Consider the following 12495-nt stretch of genomic DNA (forward strand, 5'->3'; position numbering starts at 1 on the left):
CTAGAAAAATTTTCATGAATACCATTTTTTTTTCAAAATAATGTCTATCCAGCCTCTATTTTCTCAAGCTGCACCATTCTGCAAAGATATTCAGGTAAGATTAAATTGTGGAATCAAAAACGTGTGATTGAAGATAAGCAGGAGAATTTTTATGTTTTACACCATGCATTTCCTAAAGGGGTTCCTATGGCCAACTCTACCCAATATTACAAGCAATGAAGGATGAGGAATGATGACTTGGTAACACATTAGAAACAGTGACACAATGCTCCAGTTCCAGTGGAAAAGCACATGGCTGTGAAGGCTGAAATAGGTTTTTCCTTCTGCCACTCCCAATCTACCCACGCAAAGGAAGCAAGCTGGAATTGCTGGGGTTATGCAGAGTAGAGGACGTGAATGTCAGACCAGGGAAAATGCAGACTGCAGCCATGATTCCTGCAGACTTTAACAGATCGATGCTGGGTTTCTCTCTGGATTCAAAGGCACAGTCGTGTTAAGGGTTAAAAATATGAAGTATAATCCCTAGCTCTTGCACTACTCCCAAAAGATCATGAAAGTTAGACTCCTCCTGAGCCCATACTTCTGTTTGGGACACTGTGAGTCCCAGTCCTGTCCTGTGAAAGTTGCAGCTATTGACAGTAACTGTAGAATATTTCTTCAGATTGTACAACCACTTCCTAGTGTCAGTCCAGATACACTCATATAACACTGGAATATGCACCAGTTTGGGGTATGGTGTATCCAGGATCTTCTCAGAAGAACAAAAGTTTATAAAACTTTGGGTTTGTACTCTCTCCTGGAGGAGATGTCTCATCTAGTTCTCCAAAACTTCAGTACATTTTGTTATAGAGTAAATAATGTGAGGTATTATGCCAAAGCAGTAGGTTTGTGGCATTACCTCCTCTACTGCCATTAATAATACTAAATCCTGAACATTCTGATATCTATTAAGGGCTGCAATTTTTACTAGTGAAGGCTGATTTTACTAGTGAATGAAGGGAAAAGGCATGTATCCAGATGTCTCTCTCAGCTGCTAAGTGTGAGGGTGGTGCACTGTCAGTGCAGCTCAATTTTGTGAACAAAGCCAATGAACTCCAGACTGCTAGGAATTTGTGATTTTTCTTCTCTATTAGATGTTCTGACCTCAGTAACTATGTCTGACCTGCTCTCTCCTTCAACACCTGGACATAAGAAACTCATGCTGTGTATAATTCAGAGAGTGATCATGAGGACTGGCTGGAAGATAACAGCAAAGCAGAATATGAGATAGATGAACTTTATTTGCCTTCCCTTACTGATAGGATGAATCACAGTCGTTTTTCTTTCCCTGACATGAGTTTTCACAGAATTTCTAAGCTACTGCACACTTTTTTTTTTTTTTTTTTTTTTTTTATTATTATTATTTTTATTTCCACCAGACTGGATAGTCTACTAAGCTGTGTCATGCTTCACAAGGGTCCTGTACATGTTCTCAAGGATGGTCGTACTTCGATGTTTCCTGATATCTTCCTGCACATTCAAAGCTTTCCTTCCTAACTCTTGGTAATTTGCTTTTCTCAGATCTCCACACAAGAAACTCCTTGATGGTCTAGAGAATACAAGTGGAGGTACATGTTTCTGCTTGGGTATTTTGGAGCAATATTGGTGGAAGCTGGATATTAAAACATTGGAGACCTTTTGTCTTAAGGATAGGCTCATCACAGCTGTAATAATGGAATACTTTAGTTTGCATATGACCACTAAGAGTCAGCTTTCCTTATAGAAAAATTTAAGGCTAAAAGAACACAGTTCCCTTAAACCATGGAGTTGTAACAATAACACAAAAATACAGAAAAAGAATAAGGCAACAAAATGTCTGATGTAGGCTATATTTAGCAATAGGCACATTTTATTCCTCAGTAGATTTCACTACTCTTTTGGTCAGGTCAGTCTGGAATCTCCTTTGAATTTTTGGCAGATTCTCTTCTTCCTATTTTCTCAGGCTCTTGCTGTCTTCTCCTCTCAAGAAATGGTTAAGAAGGGGGGAAATGATGGGTCAACTATACCACAAAACTATGCTAAGCTAGACTATCCTAACTTTCACTTCTGTTTTCTAAGACTTTGCTTCCTAGTTTGTGAAATTTGACACTGAGACACTTCATTGTGTTACAGTCAGTCTCATTTATCCACATTCTTAGGGTTCTTTAGTTAACATTTCTATCTTAATTCTTCATTATCACATTCTTGGGTTTAGCCTTGTTTTTTCCTTGTGCATGTTTCTGGAGACATATTCATAAAACCCTATTCTTTATAACAGAAGAAACATAAAATGAGCAGACCTCTTTTCTACACTCATTCTATTCCTCCATATCACATGGTTTAGTTTGCAATGAAATCTATCTTTTTTAAGACTATCACAGCACCAGAATTAAAGGCTACCTGAGAGGGTAGAATTGGTGAACTAACAGATAGGTCAATTAAATACAATCATTTCCCTGTGGGAGCGGAGGGAGTTGTAGGAGTAGAATATGCTTAGAATGCATTTGAAAGGTTTTGCTCCACTGTAGTTCTTTTCATTAACAGAATATAAGTCTAATATTTTATAGACTAAAAAAAACAACACACAAAATATGAAGAAAGGTACTAAATAGGTAGAATATTTTTTAATACAGGACTTCCCATGGTAGACATAGCTGAAAACTTTGATGAATCAGAATTCAAGTTTGCCTTACAGCTTAAATGCACTTAGCTAAGTTTCAGCCTTTGAGTCTTCAAAGATAATTATAATGGAAAAGAATACTTTCTACACAAAATGGGATATCATTCCCTAAAAGTTTTCCTGCAGATGTTTCTGAAGATTGTTGGAGTATTGTACGTAAAATGCCAAGTACATTATTTTAAATAAAACACTTATGTGGTACTTACCATGTTTCATGTTTAGAAATTGGCAGAAGCCAGTCGGTAAATTAATGTTTTTATAGCTATATTTGTTTGCAATGGGATTAAGTTTAATGGGTTCTCTAAGATTTATCTGCCTTAATTTGAAACATTATTTCCTCGCAAACAAGCAGAAGCGTAGTATTTTACTCTTGGATGTTGCCCTTCACAGTCAAATGTATCAGCCTAAGACCTTTATAATAAAGTCAGTATACAAATTCTTCTAATATAGCTGCTGCAGGGCATTGTTCTCCAAAACCAGACCAAGGTAGACATCTGGGGAAAGTTGTGCTGCTGGCTGGAGTAGTTTACCTCCAAGAGACCACATCTGTAAAGACAAAGTTAGTTTGCCAGCACACTTACAGGGGCCCCACTGCTTCTTGATTTGGGGCAAAGAGCAAAAAGCATAAATTATGATTTGTGTCAAAAGTCAGAGTCTCAGAGGAGCAGAGATTTGACTTTCACTAGCTGTCTGGTAGAAAAGCAGAGGTAACAACATTCCCTTTTTTGATCTTCAAAACCAGACTAAATCAGCTATATCACCCCATAAACCAGGAGATGACACTTTTTTAAATTTACTCTTCTGACACAGGCCAGGAGTGACAGTGTAAGATATAAGTCTATATGTCTATCCTGTATTTGAGGGAAAAAAGAATATGTACTGTGGATCTGGATAGAAAACCAGTAATAAATATGCATGTGGTTTCATGCAGGAACTAATGGCTTTGCTTTTTACAATGCCCATGGAAAACAATAGTTTTTTAATATTGTCCATCTAGATGATTTGTATTTCATGCTAGTTCACAAAGGACTCTGGTTAGTATGTGATTTATGGCTGGAACAAAATAATTGTCTGAAGCTTAACTGAAGGTAGACTTTCAGCGCATTAATAATACATTAGCTAATGTTTCTTTTTTGGCATTGCCGATGCAAATTTCTACTATCATAATAAAAATGACTGTTTATTTTAGCCTGGAAACAGCTTTAGGTGAGAACATGTTTTTTATGTGATGTCTTGATTAAATACTAACTGCCAGTTCCCAGATAAACTTTTAAGCAGAGTTTTTCCTTTAGTCTCAGCTGGTACTTGGTCAGTAAAGTAGAGGGAGAAACAGCTTGCTTTGTTAAAAACTGAGAGGAGCTCTCTGTGGTCCTCTTTGACAAGTGTGATGAAAGTTCACTCTGGCTGAAAACTTCAAACACTGATAACTGTTGCTGGAAAATCATTCATGACTGCCAATCATATAAAGTCAGATTTAAAACATATACTGCCTAAATTTGTTCACTTTGTCAAGCAAGTATACGTGAAGATAATTTCATTCAAATAATTACTTTCTGACAGATGGCAATACATATTGTCTGTCCAAAATAGTATTAGATTTGATTGCACCTAGGTAGATCAGAAATTAACTTCTCTGCTTGAAACAATTTGTGACTTGATTACTTGCTGAATATTTCCCTTTCCAAATTACGATTTCACAACAACAGGCATATCAGAAATCATATTTTAGAGAACATATAAGGCATTAGTCATGGCAATGTATTCTTCAGATGGAATCATACTATGTCCTCCCTGCCACTGCCCATTAAGTTTGTTCCTGTTGAGTTTCTGAGAACATTTGACTTACTGAGATTTCTGGAGAGAAACAGGATAAAACATTTGGGGTGACTGCTTTGGGGAATTTTCCTTCATAAGTTGTGACTTTCTCAGCAAATACAATGCATGTACGTCTTACAAGAGTATTTTTGTGGGGAAGTAACAAGACAGTTTGTCTGCATTCCTGTGATTCAGAGTGGCCTTGCTATGTATTTGTGCCTCAAGGTGCCCATGGGACCCCTATGCAAATGAATATTTGATTATTCTGGCTGATGCTATCCAAAGCAGCTGAAAATAAATACCAGACTGATAATTTTATAAGCTCAGGCTGGCTAATTTACACTCTGTAGAATGTAGAATGAAAATGCTTTGTATTTTACACATATTTTGCTTCTCTCTTGTTGCATTTTTTTGGTAATAAAATAAATAATAACAATGGCATTCATACCAGGATATTAAAGAAAGATACAAGAACAACAATAAACAATTGGAGAAAAATCTGTTGAAAGTTACTAATATTTGTATAATTATTATAAATCAAACCCATTTTCCATGCATGTTATATGATAAAACAATATACTTAAGAATAAATGGCTGATTAACTTTGGAAATACAGCACTCTCTTCAATTTCATTGGCAGGAAATTTTGTACAGCAGAGTTCTGACAACAAGACATGCATGTTAGGGAGGTGACACAAGTTCTGCATGTTACCTCTTCCTGCAGAGATTGGAAAACTAAAAAGTGTCCAGGAGTGTTGTGTGTTCTGAATGCTGTTGTGTGTCTCTTTGAATGATAAATGATATACAGAACATTTTTTTTTTTAAATAGCATTAGTTCTATCTATTTGAGGACATATCAAATTTTTCTCAGATCCTACAAATCAAATTTTGTGTAGCTGAGAAGTGGTGAAGAGGGAGCAGGAACTGCATGTGAAAACAGCTCTGCAAACTTACAAATCTTTCAGGGTTAATCTGTAAGGGAAATGTCTTTTTGTCAGTTAATTGAATAGGATTATGTACTTTTCTGGTTGGCAATCGAAAGGAAATGTTCCGTACCTTTTTGATCCTTCAAGAGCTTTCTGTACTTTAAATAATTGCTAGTTTCATTTTGAACAAAACTTTTGTTTAACATGTTGTAGTGTCTTGAAAGAATTCTCTTGTAGGGATATTCCAGTTTTCTCCCTAAAATTACTGAATATTCTGATTTTACATACTGATAAAACAGAAATTAAGGAAGAAATCATATTCTGCCTGAAGTATGAATTCAAGCTCGTAATATCCTTTTGACATTTCACTAGAAATACCAAGAAAGCAACAATAGGCTAAGTATTGTATCTATTCCATTTTATGATCTTATATTTTATAAAAAATTGCATAATTATATAGAGGTTTTTACTTGGATAAAAATAATGCAGACTCTTACTCCAAGCAGATGCTTTGAAATTTGTATAATTGGGAGCTGAGTTGCTAGAATATAAAAGTATAGGTAAATATTCATCTGCTTCACCAATCACTGTTTGACTAAGGCAAAAAAATTCAGAACAAAGTAAATAATAAGTGTTATTCTGGGGAAAGAGATCAATAAGAGTGTAATTTTCACACTTGTTAGATGTGGATGCAAAGTTAAAAGCAGTCAATGAAGATGCAAGAGTCTTTAGATCATAATATTAAGATTCTGTTTTATTATTTTTAAATGGAATACTATACCTGGTTGATGGTGGGCTAGCAAAAATACTTTAGTACTCAGTTGTACCCTTCAGGTACTGGAAGACCTGGTACTGGAAGACAATGTCACCCTGAAGCCTTCTTTAGACTGAACAACCCTAGCTGTCTCAGCCTTTCCTCATAGGAGAAATTTTCCATCCCTCTAATCATCATTGCCCTCCTGTGGACACGGTCCAACCGGTCCAGGTCTTTCCTATACTAAGGCCTCCAGAGCTGGATGTAGTACCACAGGTAGTTATAGAGAGTAAAGTTACGTTTCATCCAAGTACTGTAATAATTTTTCTAGATTGTATCTTTCCTATTTGCTGCAAGACTTTTCTCCAATATTGTCTATTGATTTTGAAAATCTGAAATAAATCTGACAAACTTTTAACTATAGAATTATGTTTCATTGCCCCAGTCTGCACACTGCACACTGCAAATTCCTATTTCATAAAACTTCAGGGCAATGGTGCAGTAGAATGTAGGAAAAGAGCTCATGAAGCTTTCGTTAAGCTTACCATACTAATCAAATTTTTTCCATTGAAAGCATTTATGAAGTAGAATTTTATGTAACAACAGTAATGTCCTAACTTGTCAATTCCATATATTTACAGTTTTTCTTTCTCAAGTAGCCTATGTTCATTCTTGTCCATCCCTATTTTACATGTAACCAAAGCAAACACAAGCAATTCCCTGCTTGTTTTTGTTTAGTTTTCTGTTTTGTTTTGTGGTTGTTTGTTTGGTTGGTTTGTTGTGTTGTTTTCATTTAGTTTGGGGTTTTGTGTGTTTGTTTGTTTGTTTGTTTTTACCTTCCTAATCTCTCCTAAACTTTATCTGTTTTCCTCAGAAGTCATTCTTTTGCTAGATCCACCTCAGTGAACAATAGTTAAAGACATGGTCATCACTGTAGAGGGCACAGAATGCCTATGCGTGACAGCTCATTTTTTAACTTCAGATGGACTTTTTTCCTTTCTTTCTTTCTTTCTCTCCCCCCCCCCACCTCCCCGCCCCGTAGTTCATATGTTTATTTCATTAAGTTGGTTAAATTAACACAAGAGTTCAGTGTCTGCTGGTGGGCAACTACACGGCTTTCTGAATACATGAGGCGGCAAGATGCCCTCCCGGGCCGCGTTTCCGAAGGGATCTGCCACACGAGCCGGGGATGCCGCGGCCGCGACCATCTGCCAGCCTGGAGAAAAGTAGGTAAACCCACTCGGCCAAGGCCGAGGAGAGCATCTGGCCGCCGCCCCGTGTCACGCCCGGGGGCGCGGAGCTCTCCCGGGGCCAGCAGACCCGCGCCACCCCGGTGGGTGCCCGTCCCCCGGGGCGGCAGGGTGGGCGCTGGGGGCGGCAGGGTGGGCGCTGGGGGCGGCAGGGTGGGCGCTGGGGGCGGCAGGGTGGGCGCTGGGGGCGGCAGGGTGGGCGCTGGGGGCAGGGTGGGCGCTGGGGCGGCTCCGCGGCGCCGCGGGGCGGTGTCCCCGCTCCGCCCTTCCCGCCCACCGCCCCGCCCGCCCCCGGCCGTAGGCGCGGGCAGCCGCGAAGCCACCGCCGGGCGGGGCGGAGCGGAGCGGAGCAGGGGGGAGCGGGGCCGGCGGCCGGGGCGGGGGCAGCGAGGGGCCAGCGGGGGAGCGGAGCGGAGCGGCCGCCACCGCCCCCGGGGCGGCGCCGGGCGGAGCGGAGCCGGGCGGCCGCGGGAGCGGCGCGGAGCGGGCGGAGCGGAGCGCGGCGGCTGTCGCTGCCTGGATGCCAGAAGCGCCTTTGGAGCCAGTGGCCGGCGGCACCCGGGAGGGCCCGGGGGAGGAGGAGGAGGAGGAGGAGGAGGCGGCGGCGGACGAGGACGACTCCGGGCGCGGAGGGGAGGAAGCAGGCAGCGCTGGCCATGGCCTCCAACTTTAACGATATAGTCAAACAGGGCTACGTGAAAATCCGCAGCAGGAAGCTGGGGGTGAGTTCTCCCTTCGCCGGCCCTGTCCGGGGTGGGGGCGAGGCGCTGGCGGCCGCTTCGCCGGCCTGGGGGGCGGCGGTGCCCCGGGCCGGGGCCGCCAGCTCGGGGCGCGGCGACCTGCTGCTGCTGCCGCTGCCGCTGCTGCCGCTGCCGCTGCTGCCGCTGCTTCTGCTGCTGCTGCTTCTGCTGCTGCTGCTGCTGCCGCCGCCGCTGGGGCTCGGACTTTGCTCCCAGCTCCGTAGGGGTCGGTGGGGATGCGCTGCCATTGCGCTCGGAGAGAGCCGGCTGCTTCTGTCTCCGGGAAGGCGCCGCTCCTCCCTTCTGTCTCAGCGATCGCCTGCCAGGGTCACAGTCCGCTAAAAGCTGCGTCCAGTTCCCCCGTCCTCCTCAGGCCGAGGATGACACCCCACTTGGGCGTCCCTGCCTCCCCCGCTTCCCCTCCCACCGCCGTCCCCCCGTCCCTCGCCCTACTGCCTCCGGCAGCGGTATGGGCGGGGAGAGGAAGGCGCAGGCAGGATCTGTAAAAAACTTTGTGCATAGATTCTTCTTCTCTCTCTCACTCTCTCTCCCATTGTGGGAGAGGGATGTCTTCAATCAAGGCAGGGTCTGAAAACGCTGGAGGCTGGTACCAGAGCAACCCGATAGTAACTGAGAAAAGCGGGCGTGGAGATATGGGGGTGGCCGTGCCCCAGAGCATGGGGGACTGGGGAATGGGAGCCTGCAGCGGGCCGGGAGCGGGCGCGGAGGGGAGGGGGTGACAGCCTCATGGACCGAAAGGCAGATGCAGAGTCTGACAGTGATAAAAACTAGGGGCGGTCCCTTAGGTGAGCGTGGCTGGTCTCAGTCCACACCGGGGTGCTCAGCGACACAGTGTTATCAAATTGGCCATGTGCACTTTCCCTGACGGGGTACAGCAAACCTTGAAAAGGTAGTGAAGTTGGAGCAGAGTGTGTACAGGGGTCGGGATTTTCTAAACTTCAGTCGGTTCCGGGAATCATCAGTTTGGGCTTTCTCCTCACCTTTTGTGTGTGAAAGAACGAGAAGGCTCGCTGTCTTGCACAGCTACCGATGTTGTCAATAATCCCAAAAGATCCAAGTCGCTGTTGGCTCGAGACTAAACCCGACTAGGGCCGAGAGGAGGTCTGGAGTTCTTCTTTGAGTTCATTCTTCATTTTTTCTTCAGGTGTGCAGAAAAGTGCAGAGTCTCTACCTGCTGTCCCTTCCAGGGAGGTGGGCTGCCTCTCTTCCTGCTTCCCCTGAAACCTAACAGAGCAGGGACCATGTGAAATCTGCCCTCCTCCAAGTCATGATCTTTGAGCTTATCACAGTGCTAGTATTTGTCTCCTCCTCTGCCCTTTTCCCTTCCCCCAGAAACTGTGCTTTGCTTGCAGACACAGTGTGCAGGATGGCAGGACAATAATCATAGATTGACCTTTGGAGCGCTTTGGTACCATGGCAGGGCTGTTAATTCCAAAAGAGCACAGGAAAGTTTGGTCCAAACCCTTAATTGCCCCAACTCCAAATGTGTGAGAGAAGATGTAAATCCAAAGAGAATGGATGCTCTTATTAATGATTTTGCAACCTCAAAGTCACTCTGTGCATCAGTCAAGCATTAGTCTTATCTAAAGGAGCAATTTCTAAGCCCTAGTTTGTTTCTGGCAGTCCTCTGCTTAACCTTTGCTCGTCAGTTTTTCTCCAGCTCAGCAGTGTTACTACATGGGTCCAACACAAAGCAGAGAGATGATGATATTACATTGCCTTGATGTTAGTAGTTGGAAGCAGAGTTAATCTACTTGATTTGCAAATCTGTATAGGAAGGTATCTCAGTGTCCTTTAAGTGTGAAATTATATATATGCATATCTCTATATATGTAAATACTTTTATATACCTCTGTGTATGGCATGTATGCAACAAATGTAGAGTTCATATCACGGTAATCTTGGTAGATACTTGCTGACTTGTGTAAAAAAATTTATGAAGATGGTATTTCATTGCAGCATATCTTAAGAAGCTTGAATATTTTGTTGTGAATATGGTAATCTGATTTTTTGAGAGGGACACGTATAACTGCTTTTTTGTGTATGTGTGGTTATTATTCATGGTCATAATGATTATCATACATCTACACTAAGCAGAAGGGAAACAGTTCATACAGTGTCTACAGAGCATTTTCTCCTACTGAAGTGGTTTATGAGGGTGACAATTCAGACTATACAGCCTCAGGCAGGTGGTAGTATAAGCTTAAATATGACATATGGAAATGCAAATCTGAATAAATCTATTAAATACAATGTAAAATGGATTATACTTTGTAGAAAATAGCATCAAAATTCAAATGAGTAAGATGGTTGAAAGGTGTGAATATGTGTGTATATATCCATAACTAATTGGATTCTTGTGACTGAATATCTAAATTAATGCGATTTTTGTTCACCAAGTGAAACATTAAAGGTTTGTATTTTTTTCCTTTATGTCTGTCTCAAAGTCCAAACATTAATGAATTACAGTAGAGCTGTCATAATGTAGGTGAATATGTCAATTTTCAGGGATGTAAATGTCTGGTGGCGAATGAGTATTTTTAACCTCCAAAAAATATTGAAAGGAGGGAAGAGACATATGAGTTCTGGAAACTAACATAATTTTTAAATATGTCAATAGGATTTTATCTCTTGCTGGTTATGTTACATTCCTATACACTGTGGAAGTTACTGGTATGGGGTTTTTTGGTCATAACAGTCTACATTCTTTGAATATTTCGAAGTCTCCCAGGAAGTAGATTGATTAGAACTTGGAGAGCTGAGGTGACTAATGCCGATTTTAGTGCTAGACTTGGGCAATAAAACTAATTCTAACCTTTGGGCTGGTGGCCAGTTCATTACAGAAATTCTTCCAATGCAGCTTTTATTCTGTCTTGTTCTGTGACTGAGGGAGCCCTGGCTGTGAATCAAATGGAAGATAGTTCAATAGTGTATTTTCATTTTATTGAAAAAACTCCACAACAACAAGCTTTGATTTGTGCTGAAATTTCTGATAGAATTTAGTTTTTCAAGAACTTAATTTTCAAAAACCCAAGTAGTAAATCTTCATCTCATTGTAAAATAAAAAAGTTTTGTTTCGTTTTGTTTTTTTTAAAGAGGTATAACATGTTTTCTTCTGACTTTTTATGGCTCTCTTGCCTTAAGTACTTGTAACCCTGGCTGCCTACTGCCCACATACCTGCAAATTGTATTCAGAGCATGCATGAGTGTTGTCTCCAGTCACGGAGGATGGACAAACATCCATTCTGAACCGTGCAGTCAGGACTTGGAGCTGTTTTTCCATCATAGTGTTCAGAAGTCTGATTTGAAGACAAAGATGAAGCCTAAATCTTGATGGAAATACATGACAAGAAGTACTGTGAGAATTTGCCCTTACTTTTCTGTTTAGTGATACCTGATCATTAAGATTTTTTTGCCTGCTTTTCACCTAATCCTTAATTGCTCTTCTGCTTTTGGATTTACGTCATAATGAATTTCTGTATATTTTCTGATAGTCCAGTATTTTCAAGTAGACCTCATTGTTCTGATCCTTTAAGTTGTTAAAGTAGTTTGCTTCTTTTGTTGTGAGGTCGGACAATCAGCTGCGGAGCTTTACCAGCTTCTATTGTTGTTGGATTCTGACGTCTGGGAATATCATGGTTTCTGCCATAGAGATGTCAGCCCACAAAGAGACATCCAGCCAGTTAGACCACATAGCCTATCTCCTTTTGTTAAGTGTGAACTGTACATGAAACTTTTCTCTGGTGCCTTGAAATTTTAAATATATATTAAGGGCTGTGTAATAAGCAAACTCACTTGTATACATGACATCTTCATCGAGGTATCATAGTATATTTGAAACTTAGAAACTGTAGTCAGTGAGAATGACATATAATTAAAACATCTTTATAAAATCTATTTCCCTGCAGCCTAAATATGCCTTCCTTTTCAGTGCCCTGGCATTACTGCACTGTTTGATATTTTGCTTTTCTCTAATATTACATAAAGGAAATACCTCATTCTTGCAGCCATTACATTTGACCTGTGCAACCCTCCTTTGAAATAAATTTGATTGTAATGTGGTGTGCTGTTCAGATCAGAATAGGTCATTTGTGTAGCGTGGAACAGGACTGTGCTGCCTTTGTTCTTTTGGAATCTTTCATACTTGTGTCACATTAAAATTCATATGACACAATTTTATACTGCACTGGCTGTGCTTATAGGCTGAAACTTTGTTGTAGCAGACTGGAATCCCTTTGTTGCCTCCTAATAAACTAAGCTGCGAGGATTTCATGCCTTGTCGAAGGGCTGT

At 41.6% G+C, this 12495-nt stretch overlaps 1 protein-coding gene across 1 annotated transcript in view; it reads left to right on the top strand.

Moving 5' to 3' along the window:
- Positions 1-7998: 7998 nt before the first annotated feature.
- The window catches only part of DOK6 (docking protein 6), a 254260-nt gene continuing 249763 nt past the window's right edge, over positions 7999-12495 (top strand). The window contains exon 1 of the mRNA XM_050315022.1: positions 7999-8165. Coding sequence (XP_050170979.1) covers positions 8100-8165 — 66 coding nt within the window. The 5' untranslated portion in view covers positions 7999-8099. The remainder of the gene's footprint in view (positions 8166-12495) is intronic.

This window comes from Myiozetetes cayanensis, unplaced genomic scaffold (genome assembly GCF_022539395.1).
Source record: "Myiozetetes cayanensis isolate MyiCay16 unplaced genomic scaffold, myiCay2020 scf1, whole genome shotgun sequence".
Lineage (NCBI taxonomy): Eukaryota > Metazoa > Chordata > Aves > Passeriformes > Tyrannidae > Myiozetetes > Myiozetetes cayanensis.